The sequence below is a fragment of the Tigriopus californicus genome, chromosome 1 (assembly GCF_007210705.1).
Source record: "Tigriopus californicus strain San Diego chromosome 1, Tcal_SD_v2.1, whole genome shotgun sequence".
Lineage (NCBI taxonomy): Eukaryota > Metazoa > Arthropoda > Copepoda > Harpacticoida > Harpacticidae > Tigriopus > Tigriopus californicus.
This window is the reverse complement of record NC_081440.1, coordinates 15,826,601-15,841,769: the sequence shown is the minus strand read 5'-3', so window position 1 is coordinate 15,841,769 and position 15,169 is coordinate 15,826,601. Positions and strand designations below refer to the sequence as shown.

General features: G+C 42.9%; 1 protein-coding gene across 2 annotated transcripts in view; it reads left to right on the top strand.

The window, feature by feature from the left end:
- Positions 1–1,539: 1,539 nt before the first annotated feature.
- The window catches only part of LOC131884290 (myosin heavy chain, muscle-like), a 33,083-nt gene continuing 19,453 nt past the window's right edge, over positions 1,540–15,169 (top strand). The window contains exons 1-20 of one of the 2 annotated variants that reach the window (XM_059232053.1): positions 1,540–1,638; positions 1,727–1,855; positions 2,491–2,748; positions 2,950–3,106; positions 3,555–3,582; positions 3,666–3,852; positions 4,191–4,353; positions 4,424–4,479; positions 4,674–4,890; positions 5,594–5,789; positions 5,864–6,018; positions 6,725–6,961; positions 7,472–7,565; positions 8,381–8,554; positions 8,630–8,779; positions 9,627–9,783; positions 11,228–11,365; positions 11,596–11,764; positions 11,979–12,139; positions 13,390–13,514. In XM_059232053.1, coding sequence (XP_059088036.1) covers positions 1,754–1,855; positions 2,491–2,748; positions 2,950–3,106; positions 3,555–3,582; positions 3,666–3,852; positions 4,191–4,353; positions 4,424–4,479; positions 4,674–4,890; positions 5,594–5,789; positions 5,864–6,018; positions 6,725–6,961; positions 7,472–7,565; positions 8,381–8,554; positions 8,630–8,779; positions 9,627–9,783; positions 11,228–11,365; positions 11,596–11,764; positions 11,979–12,139; positions 13,390–13,514 — 2,924 coding nt within the window. In that variant the 5' untranslated portion in view covers positions 1,540–1,638; positions 1,727–1,753. Of the gene's footprint in view, positions 1,639–1,726; positions 1,856–2,490; positions 2,749–2,949; positions 3,107–3,554; positions 3,583–3,665; positions 3,853–4,190; positions 4,354–4,423; positions 4,480–4,673; positions 4,891–5,593; positions 5,790–5,863; positions 6,019–6,724; positions 6,962–7,471; positions 7,566–8,380; positions 8,555–8,629; positions 8,780–8,940; positions 9,059–9,626; positions 9,784–11,227; positions 11,366–11,595; positions 11,765–11,978; positions 12,140–13,389; positions 13,515–15,169 lie in introns of both variants that reach the window. The other variant, XM_059232130.1, reaches the window with a different exon arrangement.

Genomic DNA, 15,169 nt, shown 5'->3' with positions numbered 1-15,169 from the left:
AAAAGATTCCATTATCATTCTATCGACAACTTGGAAGGTGTTGGAATGCCATATTTTTACTATACATCCTTCTCTTTTTGAGGATGATGCGACGAAAAACAAACAAACAAACAAACAAACAAGCCAACCCAGAATTACATGAGTGAGCTAGCCAGCTTGGACACTTTTCCTGATAACATAAAGGCCCGTAAATTGTCCTGATGACGAGTTATTTGTCAGTGTGGATGGGATCCGCTTCACTAATTTTTTCCCCTTTCTATCGAAGGTCCTATGCCAAGCTCGGAACGAGTCTGAACTACCAATTCTCCATAGGACCAATCCGTTGGCACACATAACTCAGAGTTCAGAAGCGAACTCTGGTTTCAGAGACGCTGGAGAGACCAAGGGCCCAGATTTGCCCTACAAGGCTTTTTTGACTCAGCCTTAACTGAAATGATCAGTGCCAGATTCCATGCACAACCCTTTCTATTCTCTGGATGAGCCGGACCAATTAGTACCATTGATTGGAAACTCTGTAAGACCCACTAATCATGTTCCTTATCCTCTGAAATGAAATAACGTTCAGACATGCATACCGTACTTCCCGTCTTAAACGCAAATGCCAACGCTCGTAAGGCTCGTGTTCCAAATTCTGAAGTATATCAACTCCAACGGAGATGAGTAATCAGAGGAATCTCACCGTTGGAAAGCTATCCGAGATCTGACATTTTATGATTCCCCATCATTTTTTTCGGGTGTATGTAATAGTAGCGCTTTCCCTCCCTCCATTCCCGAGGCATTCTCTGATCGCCCCAAACGAAACGGATGCAGTTATATTTATCTCAATCTTGGCTGAGAGATCGTGTCCAAAGGCCAGGGCGATGTGAATGGAGTGCTGTCTGTGTACGTAGGTTCAACGTGTTTGGCCATTAGTGTTCGCATGCACGAAGCTGGCTGACTGAAACACATTCGAAAGAGCCGATGATCCCCTCTCACATTTTTGTTTGACTGCAGCTAGTTCCTCATCTTCCACCACCTCCAGCTCCAGCTCCAGCTCTATCTCCACCACCTCTCCTACGGTCGTACCTTTTTTCGTCGGATGTGTACGTAGGTGGCGAGCAATCAAGATATACAAATCTGGGGATATCGTGCTTTCGCCACAAGGCTCCAGTCCTCGATCACAAGAAGCGTTCCAAATTTAGAGTCGTCCGTGGTGGATCTTTCTCTTCTCGGAAACCATCTGTCCCTTTGGAGAGCATCCTTCATTGAACTTGAATGCATATTTGAAACCTGATTTTGGAATTCAATTTAAATCGGAACCCGCTTTTGTGAGTGTGAATATGTATGCCTATCGAATCAAAACGATCCTGAAAGGCCGAATTTCGGGATCTGGAAATATCTCTCGTCTTCACAGGCTTCTAGCAGATTGAACTGGGGCGAGAGTATGTACACTCATGCTGCCACTACTACTACTACCTAATACCGTACCCCTCTACTTCTGCGAAGGCGTAATAACTGGCCATGAAATGGGTGGAATGAGCTTGTGGGCTTCCACCTTGATGATTGGGATCAGTTTTGTGGGAACTCTGAAGCCGATCGGTTTTGGAACACTTGCAGAGCTCTTGCTTTGAGTCAGACTCTTGCATCTCTTGCTTGAAGGTACATACATTCAGTATCAGTCTTGATATCTTGGAATATTTCTGAGATCATTCTCAACCATCTTGGTGGATGGTGATTTCGATTTCAGGTTTTCGCGCTCTTGACTTTTGCCACCATGCCTGGTCATGTGAAACGAGGAGGAACAGGGGAGCCGGATCCCGACCCCACCCCATTCCTGTTCGTGTCCTTCGAGCAAAAACAGAAGGACATGTCGAAGGTGAGTCCGCTGAAGGTTTTTGGCACCTCTTACGAGGCCTTTTTTTCATTACGTTTATGGGTTGGGGTAGACTTTGTCTTGGCACAGGCTCATCCATAATTTGAAGACAGAAGTCGAGTTGCCAAGAACCCTAAAAGGATTGGGTATTAAAACCATGTGATGACGATGACCAAGAAAATTGGCTTCCAGGAAAAGGTCTTGCAAAACCGTGGAGGACCACTTTTAGGACAAAATGAATGACTCCAATTTCAAGGAGACATGCATTCAAACTCTCGAGTAGGCTTTATCAAAAGCATTTTGCTTAAACAACCTGACCTGTTTGAAGACACAGAAAGGGGATCTCGCCAAATTAGATTGGGATTCGCATATCACTTTACGAAGAACTTGCCAAACTCAAACTCGTTCTCTGGCAGAGAGACAAAGGAAGTTGTTTTTTTTTAATTTGCAAATAAGTGCACCACTGCTTTCCCCAAAAATATCATACCAACAATTGTCATCAAACTAAAGGAAAGGATTCATATTCCCCTAGGATATCAGTAGTCCAAAAAATATTCCCCAGTCATATTTCCGTGTAGAACCATTTTTGAATCAGGTTCAGTTGGTCAAGCCTCGTTCCTACTTTTCGTTCTTTCCAGCCTTATGATCCTAAACGGTCCTGTTGGGTGTCCATGAAGGAAGGGGGCTTCCAGGAAGGCAGCATCGAGTCGGCTGAAGGCGACAAGGTCACCGTCCGAGTGGGCAAGGACGAGCGTAAGGTCCTCAAGAAGGACCAGGTCCAGCAGGTCAATCCGCCCAAGTTCGAGCGGTGCGAGGATATGTCCAATTTGACCTACTTGAACGACGCCTCGGTGTTGCACAACCTCAAGGCCCGTTACATCTCGAAATTGATCTACGTAAGTGTCCCAAGGTCCGGTGAGGATCCAAACGTTTTATTCCACCCACCCGACTCAATTCAGCAAGTTTGAACAGGTGTCCATAATGCTCGGTAGGTCTATTTAAGCACTAGTTTGGGTGGGATGAGACAAGGGTGAAAGGAAACGATTGGCACACACTGGGTTCTTAGAACAGACCGTTGATTAAGATTCCCATTCTAGACCTACTCTGGGCTGTTTTGCGTGGCCGTGAATCCTTATAAGCGCTTTCCCATCTACACCGAGACGGCCATTCGGATGTACATTAACAAAAGGCGGAACGAGATGCCGCCTCATATTTTCGCCATTGCGGATGGGGCTTACCAAAGCATGCTGACCCGTAAGCTACATTTTCTATTCATCATACCGGTAAACCCCTGAACATTGCTCGAAAATGCAAGATTTTAAAACTGATGAGACGTGCCAGGGGATGTTTTGCAATTCGCCCCTATTTTGATTTTCATGGCATTGAATGTAAACAAGGCATTACGCTTCGCTTGAGGCGTTTATTTGAGGAAGATACCTTTTCCTAGCTGGAAATCATGGAATAATTTGCACGAGTGCATAGTGCATTCCAAAACCCGTATTACATGCAACAGTGGAAACACTGGGAGCATATTCTGATTTTCATTGGTATTCTTTCTTGGCACGTAAAAAGTTGGGCAAGTTTGTTCGGATGAAAATGAAGAAAAATGCCCCAACTAGATTTAACACCACCACCTTCACAACGTGAGAGTGTGTGATGCATCCGTACCAGCAAGAACCTTCAATGTTTTTGGTCGTTTCAGAAAACAAGAACCAATCCATTTTGATCACGTAAGTGTATTTTTTAAAAAAGAAATGAGCTCCTGGGGCCAAAGGTTGAGAGTACTTGTAAATGAGTCCATATTTTTGTATAGTGGCGAATCTGGTGCTGGAAAAACGGAGAATACCAAAAAAGTGATCGGGTATTTTGCATGCGTGGGAGCCACCGGCAAATCCATGGAAGGCAAAGCCTCGCTTGAGGACCGAATTGTGCAAACCAACCCGATTTTGGAGGCTTTTGGCAATGCTAAAACCGTTCGAAATGACAACAGCTCTCGATTTGTAAGTTTCAATTAACAGAAACATGGCCAAACTTGAGAATCGTATCTGTCGCTGTCGATTTCCGTTCAAGTTTGGAACACAATGCTTTGCGCCAAGTCCAACCCTGTTAGATGGGATCGATGTCTTTCACAAATTCCGATTGGGGATGTGACATCAGTGAAAATCCTTGCATTTACAAAGTTGACTAGGACGCAATCTTAATGTGGTGTTCTCCCACGTTCTATGAGTCCGCTCCTTGAGAGAGTGACATCACACTGAGTTCTGAAACTTTATTAGTAGGTCCTTTAATCATAAAGAATTCATGCTTGCTGAGCTGTTTTTCTGGATTAATTCCATAGGGAAAATTCATTCGCATCCATTTCAACCAAGCTGGAAAGCTTTCCGGCGCTGACATGGAGGTGTACCTTTTGGAAAAGTCTCGGATCACCTTCCAGCAACCATTAGAACGTTGCTACCATATCTTCTACAACATCATGTCGGATGCCGTTTCGGATCTAAAAAGTACGACGGTTCCACACACATTTTCCGGGCTGAGCGAGGCAGCCATTTATTAACCCATCTTGTATTCTAGAGACCTGTCTGTTGTCGAACAACATCAAGGATTACCATTACGTTTCCCAAGGCAAGGTAAGATCCCATTTTTGAAGTATCCTTGATTCTAGGACCCGGATTTGAAGCCCAATTCCAAAATACCCTGAGCCCCCTCTGGTCCTCTTCTATGCAGAGTACAAATAAAAGTCATCAAAAGGCTAGATTAGCCTTGATACGATCAACAAAACGTTTGAACCTCTCGATGGAATCCAGTTCTTTCTTTCTTCCAGGTCTCGGTCGAGTCCATTGATGACAAGGAGGACATGCAATTCGCGGACGAGGCCTTCGATATCTTGGGCTTCACCAAGGAGGAAAAGTACAACGTGTACCGGGTCACCGCTGTGGTCATGCATTTGGGCGAAATGAAATTTAAGACCAAGAGCTCCAAAGACGACCAGGCCGTGGCTGATGAGTCTGAGGCTGGAGGTCGGGTGGCCACACTCCTGGGTAAGCTGGTCGGCCACCACCGAGTACGTGAGGGTCTGGGGAACTTGATTTTTCTTGAAGGCTCATGAAGGACAACGCGGGTCGTCTCTCGAGTCTCTCGATTCAAAGAGATGACTAGAGGGGAGCTCGGTCTTTTTGAATAATGCAACATCTTTATATATATGTGAGTGGTACCAAAATGTCAGACGATGTTTGCTTTCTTTTGTGAAACAAAGAGGACAATGCATATATTGCATACCATTCACATCATGTTTTTTTGGCTGCGTGTGAAACTCGATCCCAGTTTTCCCCTTCGAATTTCATTTGAAGTGTACCAACCAGATCCGTTAGTCGCCCCTTTACATCCAGTATTTCCTACCCAAAGCCTCATATGGGCAACCCAATGTTCTTTTCTGTCCATGCCATCATATAAACAACTTCTTCTTTGTGAGTCGAGTCATTTCTACCAGGAAAAGAACCGTTCTCGTAGTTTTCACTTCAAAAGTGAAAAGTTGAAGCTACCGAGCTCACAAACGGAATGAATAGGGAGCTTCTTACCCCTTGGTGTTGGCGTGTCTTTGAGAAATTCAAATACTTATTTCTCTTTTCTCTCGACTATTCTTTCTACCCAAACATGATAAGTCACTCGGTAGGTTTTTTTCCTTTGAAAAAAAATTCAGACCAAGTTTGTTTGAACATTTTCCTCTTGACTTTTGGCTGGCAGGTATTGATGCCGATACTTTGTATGAGAATTTCTGCCGCCCCAAGATCAAAGTGGGTTCCGAATGGGTCACAAAAGGGCAAAACATGGACCAGGCCCACAGTGCAGTGTCTGGGATTGCCAGGGCCATCTTCGAGCGTCAGTTCCGATTTCTGGTCTCCAAGTGTAACGACACACTCGTGGATCCCACAATGAGGAAGTAAGTTGGCATGGGGCTTGCTTTCGAACGAGGAGGGGGGATAAACACGGGTCGGGTTTGTTATGTCGTTTCAGGATCAGCTTTATTGGTGTTTTGGACATTGCGGGATTTGAAATCTTTGACTACAATGGATTCGAGCAGATGTGCATCAATTTTTGCAACGAGAAGCTTCAACAATTCTTCAATCATCACATGTTTGTTTTGGAACAAGAGGAGTACATGCGGGAAGGTAATCAATCAACTGACCATCCATCAAACCTCTCTAGCCTTTTCTCTGACAATTCATGCAATGCAGTAAGGGGAAGGACAGTTTGAGGCCAGAAGAGGGTAACTTTCGCTTCTCCAAAGTTTTATATAATCCGGGATTTCAGACCTCTTCGTTGTTTAACGGGGCTCTCAACGATACAGCCCTTAACTCGCGAACAGTCTAAGACAGACCAACCAATGTAAAAACGAAAGTTTTGTCCCACTTGGGAGTCCGTTGTTCTTTCTTTCTCATTACCATTTAGCTTGGAGAGGGCTTTTACATTTGCAAAACTAATACACAGGATATCTCCTCGTTTTGAAGTTCATTTAAAGGTCATTCTAACTTTCGAACAGACGTCATTTCTACTCATAGGTATTTAGATCCAACGAAAAAGATTTTCAATTTTTTTTTCGAGGTGGCTTCTTATATATAGGTGGAGAGTTCCACTAGGGTGAAGTAGGATATGTATGAACACTGGTTCTGAAAATACGCCTAGACGTCCCGTTTCATCCAGAAAATATTTGAGGTTTACTCTGTGAGGAGGTGGAGGATAATTTCCACTGGGTTGGAACATGAGGAACAAGTGTGATGAAACGTTTCTCGTCCACTGGTTCGCTCTTTCTTGTCGTTTTACTTTCATCAAGACAGACTGACTGTTACTGACTACTACTGTACGCACTTTCAACAGGTATTGAGTGGGCCATGGTGGACTTTGGCATGGATTTGCAAAAGTGCATTGACATGTTCGAGAAGCCCATGGGATTACTTTCGATTCTCGAGGAGGAATCCTTGTTCCCAAAGGCCACAGACAAGACTTTTGAGGAGAAGCTTATGGTGAACCATCTCGGGAAATCGCCGACCTTCCAGAAACCCAAACCCGGAGGACCGGATAAGAATGCCCACTTTGCAATCGTTCATTATGCCGGTGAGTGAGCCTCTTATAAAAACTTATGGAGGCCATCGTTGGTGCATTTACCAGGAATTCTATTCACGATTATCTTGAAAATTGATCCGTTATGGGGAGTGAGTCACTAGGTCATGAAGGTGTGAGATGCAGCAAATATGAAATACTGCTGGGGGTCTCGTTAACACGATCAAGTTTCACGTGCCTCCTAAGGATCTTTCTCCGACCATATCCGGTATTAGGAACCACACAGGAATTCCTATTACGTAGCTCCCAAGCTTTGGTCCAACTTTCTGCTATTTTGTTCCTTGTTTGTGAATAAGTCATTGACCATCCTTGCATTTTGCAACCACTTCGCTGACTTTTGCTCTTGATTTGCAAAAGTTTGGGACAGCTTTCACAACGTGCAAGCTTGTACGACTTTGACAAGCATTCCACAGGTTTCTGTCGAAAATGTCGGGGAATTTAGCGTCTTGAGGTAAAGCCTGAGCACCGATGAAGAAACCAATTGGCATTTCAATTTGCTTCTAGGTACTGTGGCATACAACTTGACAAACTGGTTGGAGAAGAACAAAGATCCCCTCAATGACACCGTCGTGGATCAAATGAAGAATGCCTCCAACAAGTAAGGGACAGCTAACGCATTGCGTATATTACAACGATCAGTTATGACTAATAATAACATTAACCTAAGGTTAGCAGAGAAGACATTTGTTAGACTATTTGTTTGTTCATTGCTGGCGGAAATGAAAGGGCAATACCTGCGATGCAGATTATGAACAACGCCAGTTCATTTTACTGTGGTGTTAGTAAATCAATTCCAAAACCGATCAAATACGTGAAAGAAATACGAGTCTCAGATATTTCGTATGTAATTTGAAATTTGCAATAATTACTGGATGTAATTGGGGTTGGTAGGTTTGATCAATCATCCAAGTACAAACCTTATTATCCAACAAGGTGGTCATTCCCTTGAAAACATGATGGTTCATTCTGGCGAGAAAAGTGCAATTTGATCTAGCACACGTAAATGGACAAAGGCTGGAGGAGCCTGGGGTTGGGTTGAATTAGCCTCAGTTTAACGATATGGCCCTCTCAAGGGAAGAACTTCCGAGTCTAAGCGGCAAAGGTTGTTCCCTCTCTGAGCACCATTATATTTAGGCCCGCTTCATCAACGATGAGGGATATCAAATTGCCAAACTTTGCTCTGCCAAGAACACTCGACTAAATTTCAGGCGGGAAACTTGCGGCTGGAAGTTCGGCACTCTACATGTTTAGTCAGCTCTTAAAGCGCGACAGCGATGGCTAAGCGGCGAGTTTGTCACTCTCCCATTAAACATGGAGCACGGAGCATGAAATTTTGATAACTTTTCTTCCCTCACCTTAAAGATTCCACCCTTAAGCAAGGGGTCCCCTAATGTCTCACTTGTTCACCACTAGGTTGATCGTGGAAATCTTCAGAGAACATCCCGGCCAATCGGGCGATGGAGAAGACGCCAAGAGTTCCGGCGGAAAGAAGAAGAAAGGTGGAGGAAAAACTGTGTCGTCTTTCTATAAAGAGCAGCTCAGCAACTTGATGACCACTCTGCACGCTACGGAGCCTCATTTTATCCGGTAATACGATCTGTTGCGGGTTTCCACGTGATGTCATTCAAAAGAGCTTACGTCTATCTTCCTCCTTTTGCACAGCTGTGTGGTGCCCAATACGCACAAACAGCCCGGAGAGATTGACTCACCCTTGGTCATGCATCAGCTGACTTGCAACGGAGTATTGGAGGGAATTCGAATCTGTCGCAAAGGGTTCCCAAATCGAATGGTCTATTCGGATTTCAAGGCCAGGTAAAAGGATCATTTGCTGCGTATGGGGTTCGATGTGTGAGAATAGAGGCCAATCCACTCCATTGAGCACCAGTTGACTGGGATGGGAAGGAAGATGACCCTAACTCATGCCTCTTTTTAAGTGCTCTGCCGATTTCACGCTCAATTTATTTGCCCTTCAGATATAACATCTTGGCGGCGGAAGTTGTGGCTCGAGCTAAAAATGATAAGATGGCTGCTAAGGGCCTCTTTGATATTGTTGGTCTCGAGTCCGAGAAATATCGCTTAGGACACACCAAGGCTAGTTTCAGTTTGACTACTTCGTGCCAGTGCCCGTTGACCACATTGAAAATTCCGATCCACTTGCGTGGCATTAGTTCCTTTTCCTGTCACCTACACAACCATAAAATCAATACAGACCTGACCCACCTTAAGAACATTTCAAGATTGAAATTCTCAAAATACTAACTTGCTTTTTGGGAAAGTCAACGCTATTTTTTCACTTTTATTTAAGCATTCTTTGTGGAACGATTTACTCTTTCCACTGGTTTGGTTTTTTGCTTGTTGTGTTGCAATTCTTTGACCACTGACGATGCGGCTCTTTTTACGGACCAAATTTGCCCAAACGTTTTATACCCTTGCGACATAAAGTAACAAAAAAACATAGTCTACAAAGATTTACTTACCCCTTCATTGATGAGAGAGAAACATAAATGGGGTTTACACCAAGTTCTATTGTAAGATTAACTTTAAAATGTCAGGCAGGTTCATAATTCGAATGGAAAAGATTCCGGGTACACAGTTTTTATTGATAGTACCGGCTTCATATCGATCTTTTTGAGTACCTTGGGCTTTAATTATCATTCAGATATGCTTGCTTGAACGTGGAAGGGGTACAAAAGGCCATGATCCTTCCACCAGGAGCCACCAATATGGACGTGGAGAAACGGGATAAGAACATGGCCAAGTGCATAATTGACACGATAGGACTCGAACCTGAGAAGTACAGACTCGGTTACACGAAGGTGTGCTTTGGAATAGGTGTTTGATGGTTCCATGTTTCGAGATCGAGAGTGCATGGGGTTACTTGTGGAGAGCGCCGATAAGCACATTTTCAAACTTTTTGCATTTTCGAGGCCTTGTGCTCTGATAAATACATTTTCGAACTTTCTGTATTTTCGAGGCCTATTCTTGACTTAAACGTCCGTTGAATGAACCAGCTAGAGGAAATAAATGATGCCATTCGAATCTAGTTGGTTGATTCTAAGGACAAGCAAGTAAAGTGAAGATAAACTAAGAAAAAAATGTAACTAACATTCGAGAATAAGTTTTTAGATTGGCTAGGTTTCGCGAGGTAAGAAAACATATTTCCGACACATTCTTCCTAACAAACCTCGTAAATTACCCGATGAATGAAATCAGAATGGTTTCCTTGTTGTGATGCTGGTGATAGTGTTGGTAAAACAGAATTCAATGGCTTGGCAAAACAAGTCATAGCCGTGGGCATATTGATAGTAAACTTGTTTCTTGTTTTTGGTCATTTTGTTGGATGTAAGCTCAAAGACCAGAGGTCATTAAGGGTAATCTTGGCAAGGCCTCTAGTCATTTGTATGTCTGGTTGTTGCACAGTTGACGTTGATATTCGTTGTTAGAGGCCTGCTTAGAATGGAGAGGCCTTCCATTCTTTCAGACCCTTAGCGTTAGCGTCATTATCGATGTGACAAGATTAACAAAGGGGATATCGCCTGCCAGCTGTTTGAACCTAAAACATAAATTATCGTGTATTCAAATGTGGCGGATGCTAGTCCGTTTGTGTACTTCATGGTTGAGTTTGTGTACTTCACATGAGGAGTCTATTTTCTAGACTCACTAATTAGCTAATTATATATGCCTAGTAGGGCACGAGGAGATTATTTTTCAATCGAGCTTTACTTTACCCAAACTTTTGAAACAGTCTGAATGATCAAAAATGTGCGTTCTTTCACTGAAATAGGACTTGGTCGGGTTCGATCTAAGGGGGCTCGGCGGTTCATGCAATATGCTAAAGGAAGAGGGCCCTCTTTGACTTCCTCACATAAAACCTACTGAGTTGAAACTTTTTTGCCCTCTTTCACGGCACATGTAGAGGTCTCATTTCTGAACCTAACGGACAAGGGTAATGGTTTTGAGGGGAAGTCATTTGGAGCGAGCAAACTGAGAAAGCCTCTTTCTTTTCAACTGCTTGACGCATCTTTTCTTCGTCTATCAGCTAACCCATAGAGCTTTCGATAACCAATCTCGCATGAGTGAATGTTGTGGAACTTTGCCGGAACCTAATCAACGGCAGACGGCTTTGGTGTTGTGAGTGTCGAAATGATTTCATAGGCTTTAAAAAACACGCCTCTTGCAAATTGAACAATTTCCTATGTGGAGACAACGGAGAAGGCGAAGTTGATTTTCTCACTTTTCGTCTTTTCTCAAACCATCTAGGTCTTTTTCCGTGCGGGAGTCCTGGGAATGATGGAAGAGATCCGAGAAGAAAAGATCTCCAAGATCCTAAGCTGGCTCCAGGCCACAGCCCGAGGAAAACTGGCCAGAATCGCCTATAAAAAGCTGCAAGAACAAAAGGCAAGCACAGCTTTTGCGATTTGTATGAAAAAGATAAATTTCACACAGCGGACATTTTTCAATGGATAACAATTTACGAACCCATTATCCTTGGGAACCGCTCTTTCCCATACATCTGTCCCAATGGAACAATCTATGGAGTATTCCTTATCCCATTTGGAACTGGGTTTGGCCACTTGCTTGACCTTTTATTGGCCACTTTCGGTAATTGATCTCCTTCACACTTTCAGTTGGCTTTGTATTGTGTGCAAAGGACCATTCGAAACTTCATGGTGGGCAAAACCTGGTTGTGGTGGCAATTGTGGCTTCTCATCAAGCCCCATTTGAGAAGTTCCAAATTCGCGGAAATCAAAGCCACGCTCGAGGAGAAACGCCAAGAGGCCGAGAAAAAGATCGAAGGTAGGATGGACATCTCAATATGGGTTATCGAAGGTTACAGAGAGCGAAGGCCAATAAATGTGCACTGCTCGCTCGTATCGGCACCACATCAACAATACATACATATTGGCCAAAATATTGGTTAAAAGTGCTCACCGGTTGAATGAATCAAAAGTGCTTGAAAACAATCCATCCATCCATCACGAAAGAAAAGAAAATGTATTTTGGATTTCAGGAGCCAAAGTCAACCGCCAAAAGGCCAATGTTCTTAACCAACGGTTAATGGCGGAAAAGGATGAGCTGGAAGAGCAATTGGCCAAGGGCGATGAGGCCGTTCGTGAACTCGAAGATAAGGCGAAAAAGATGGAAAACGAGAAGAAAGAAGTGGAGAGACAAGTAAGTGGGTAAAGTCCTGAAATTTACCAGGTGGTTCGGCCAACTTTTCTTTTGCCAAGAGGATGAAAGTCAAGTTGAGCATGTCCTTGGAATCATAATTCATCGACAAGCAGATGAACTGATCTCGTGTTTTGAAAGGATCTATACGGGTCCAAAGCCTGACTAAGTATTTTCATAAGTAGTTCCTCGTCATTAAAGCTCACTTGTGCGTTATTTTCCGAGGCCATGATGGGAGAGGGGAAATAAGTGGAAAACATCAAAGCCTCTTAGAGGCAAAAGTTTGCTAAAAAGGGCTAAAAATGTAACAGAAGGTGCAAATAAAATCAACAAATAAAAGACATCTGCATTTTACCGCACAAAGTATGTTGTACCAATTTGAAAAGTAGCTTGTTTAACCGTCAAATGTTGTCACAATTTTAGAAAAAATGGCAAATTGTCAAGCACGATATATCCTAACATATTTTTCAGCATTAGGTCTGCATCATTAGTACAATAAAAAAGTGATGTAATTTTTTCATTGCCTGAAGAAAAAAAGAGAAGACGAGCTCTGGTGCGTTTTTTGGGCTACTCAACTGTCTGAACGCCTCCCACCTTATATCTTCGAATTTGAATCTGGTGCTTTTCATAACTTTCAGTTTACATTTGGATGACAGGCAGACATTTGAGGTTGATTGACATGCAAATCCAAATTATCACTTCTACTCTGAAAGCTGGACTTGAAAAAAAGATTAAAACCACCTCACGAGCAATTTATTGTTTTCACTTGTGTGTGTTTTTTCAATCATGGCGTGGCCTTCGGCCTTCAACTAGGCACCTGGTGATGCATAACTTACCAAAGAACAATAAGATGGCATGGCAAAACTCCCAAATCTGTTTCGTACTAAGCACCCTTAGAAAGGAGATGGGGAGAGTTAGTTTCAGACCTTTAAATTGAAAAGTACCAAACAAGTGTTCAGAAGGTAGATTCACGTGAATTCATTTCGACGAAAGCTGATAACAAAAAAAATATGTGACCAATCATACAGCAAAAAAGCACCATTTTGAACAAATGAAGGTATTTAGCTAAAAAATCAAATTAGGTGCAACTAGATCTTAAAAAAAGTGCAAAAAAGGCGAAAGGAGCAAATGTGTAAAAAGGGGACTTCAGTGACAAAAAATATCCCAACTCTTTTTTGCCCTATAATGATGCAATGGAATTCATGGCAACAGTTGGTTCAGTATCCCCAGTTGTCTTTATCTTTTCATTTTAGGCCATGCAAATTGCCCGCCAATTGGCGGAAGAAGAAGAGGCGTGTCAAACCATTGCTAATGCTACCAAGAAATTGGACAGTGAGGTGAAGAAGTTCCGCGAAGAGGTGCAAAACATGGAGGAGAAGTAAGCTCTTTTTCTTTTTAAATCTAGAGATGAAACCAAAACTGTACTTGTTCATTGATGAACTTTTGAAGTAGCGGTATTGTTCCAAGTGAGACGGGCTCCAACGATATACAACTTCCCTGGCCTTTTTGTCGTCAGTCAAACCCTATGTTATCAAGGAATGTCATTCATGATATACAGAACGTCATTCGTGGCTCCTGATCAATCAACCATTGACATAAATAAGATTGGACCGTCATATGAAAATTCCTTCACCTAGGTCAACTTTGAATGAGTGGGAAAAGGCTGATGGCATAGAAAGGCTGATATGCTTCCCCGTTTATTCCATTTTTGTCCAAACGAACAATCAATCGTCCACGCATATTCCAATTTTGTTTCGGAACGCATTTTCTATAACCTGTCACGACTCACAAAGACAAATAGGGCTCTGACAGTGTGTGTGTGTACCTTAGGGCACATTTTGACGCCAGTCAGTTCTGGTAAATAATCGATGGCCAACCAATTATTCCTGGGATCTGACAAACCGAATAGCAATACGTGTTATGCCAGAGCCAATGGGAAGAAAGTCATTGTTTCAATTTGAAACTGACTTCTAAGCTTACAGACTTTCTTTAACTTGATGGCCAAGTTTGTTTGTTCTCACGAGCGGTGTTCCTTCCTGGGAAACGAGAAATGGGATATACGTAGGAAGAGATGTGCCATAAATTTAGTGAACCAGTTTCCAAGACACCGTGTCTGTATTTACAATGAACTCGCTTGCAGCGCAGCTTCAATTGAATTGAGCCCATTTCGGATGGTCTGAAGATGCTTTGAAGATCTCGATATTGCTTCAAATACAAGTAGGATTGTTCCCCTCTGAAATTTTCCTAAAGATTGTGGAAACTTAATGAAAACGCGAGCATCTGTCATTTTTCGTCCCACTCGTCAAAGTTCACAAATATGCCCAACTTGAGTGTTCAATCTTTTCCGATGCCCACTCACGTTTTCCCATTAATTGGACCAACTCAAGCAAATAAAAAAGATTATATTTAAACTTGATATGCCCGTAGGATGAGCTGGCTAAAAAATGGGCACTTGGTCCAAAACCGTGGGTTGAAATGCTCAATGGGTTGAGTGATCGGGCACGGACTTCTAGAGATGCGGACTGCGAACGGAAGCAAAAATACATCATCTCCTAAGCCGCTTACTATATTCCAAATAAGCACTTTCATAAGACCACAAGATCTGGTTGAATAGACGAACTTAGCCAAATTTGAGCTCAAAGCAATGCTTGAAAAACTCAGGAGAAATGGCCAAAGTTATGTAGTAAACACTACATAAAATTAGAATTTTCGCCCTGCTCTTGGTCAGCTACATAAGCTTTGGACAACTCAACTGTGAAACGAACCACTTTACAAGTAAATAATATAAAAATGACCTGCCTTTGATTGAAGAGATCTACATTCCTTACTGTATTGCTTTAATTCGAAAAGTGGCTCAGAGTTGCTATGACCAAGAGCAGGCCGATTTGGCGGGGAGCTCGCTCACAGTCCATGTTTCTAGAAGTTCGTGGATCGAGGAACTCAGATCACTGGACGAGTTGAATAGAGCATTGTGAGCCGAGTAGATCGGTACTTTTGGGGATGATTCGAAGGTCCAGAGAAGTCCAATTTTGC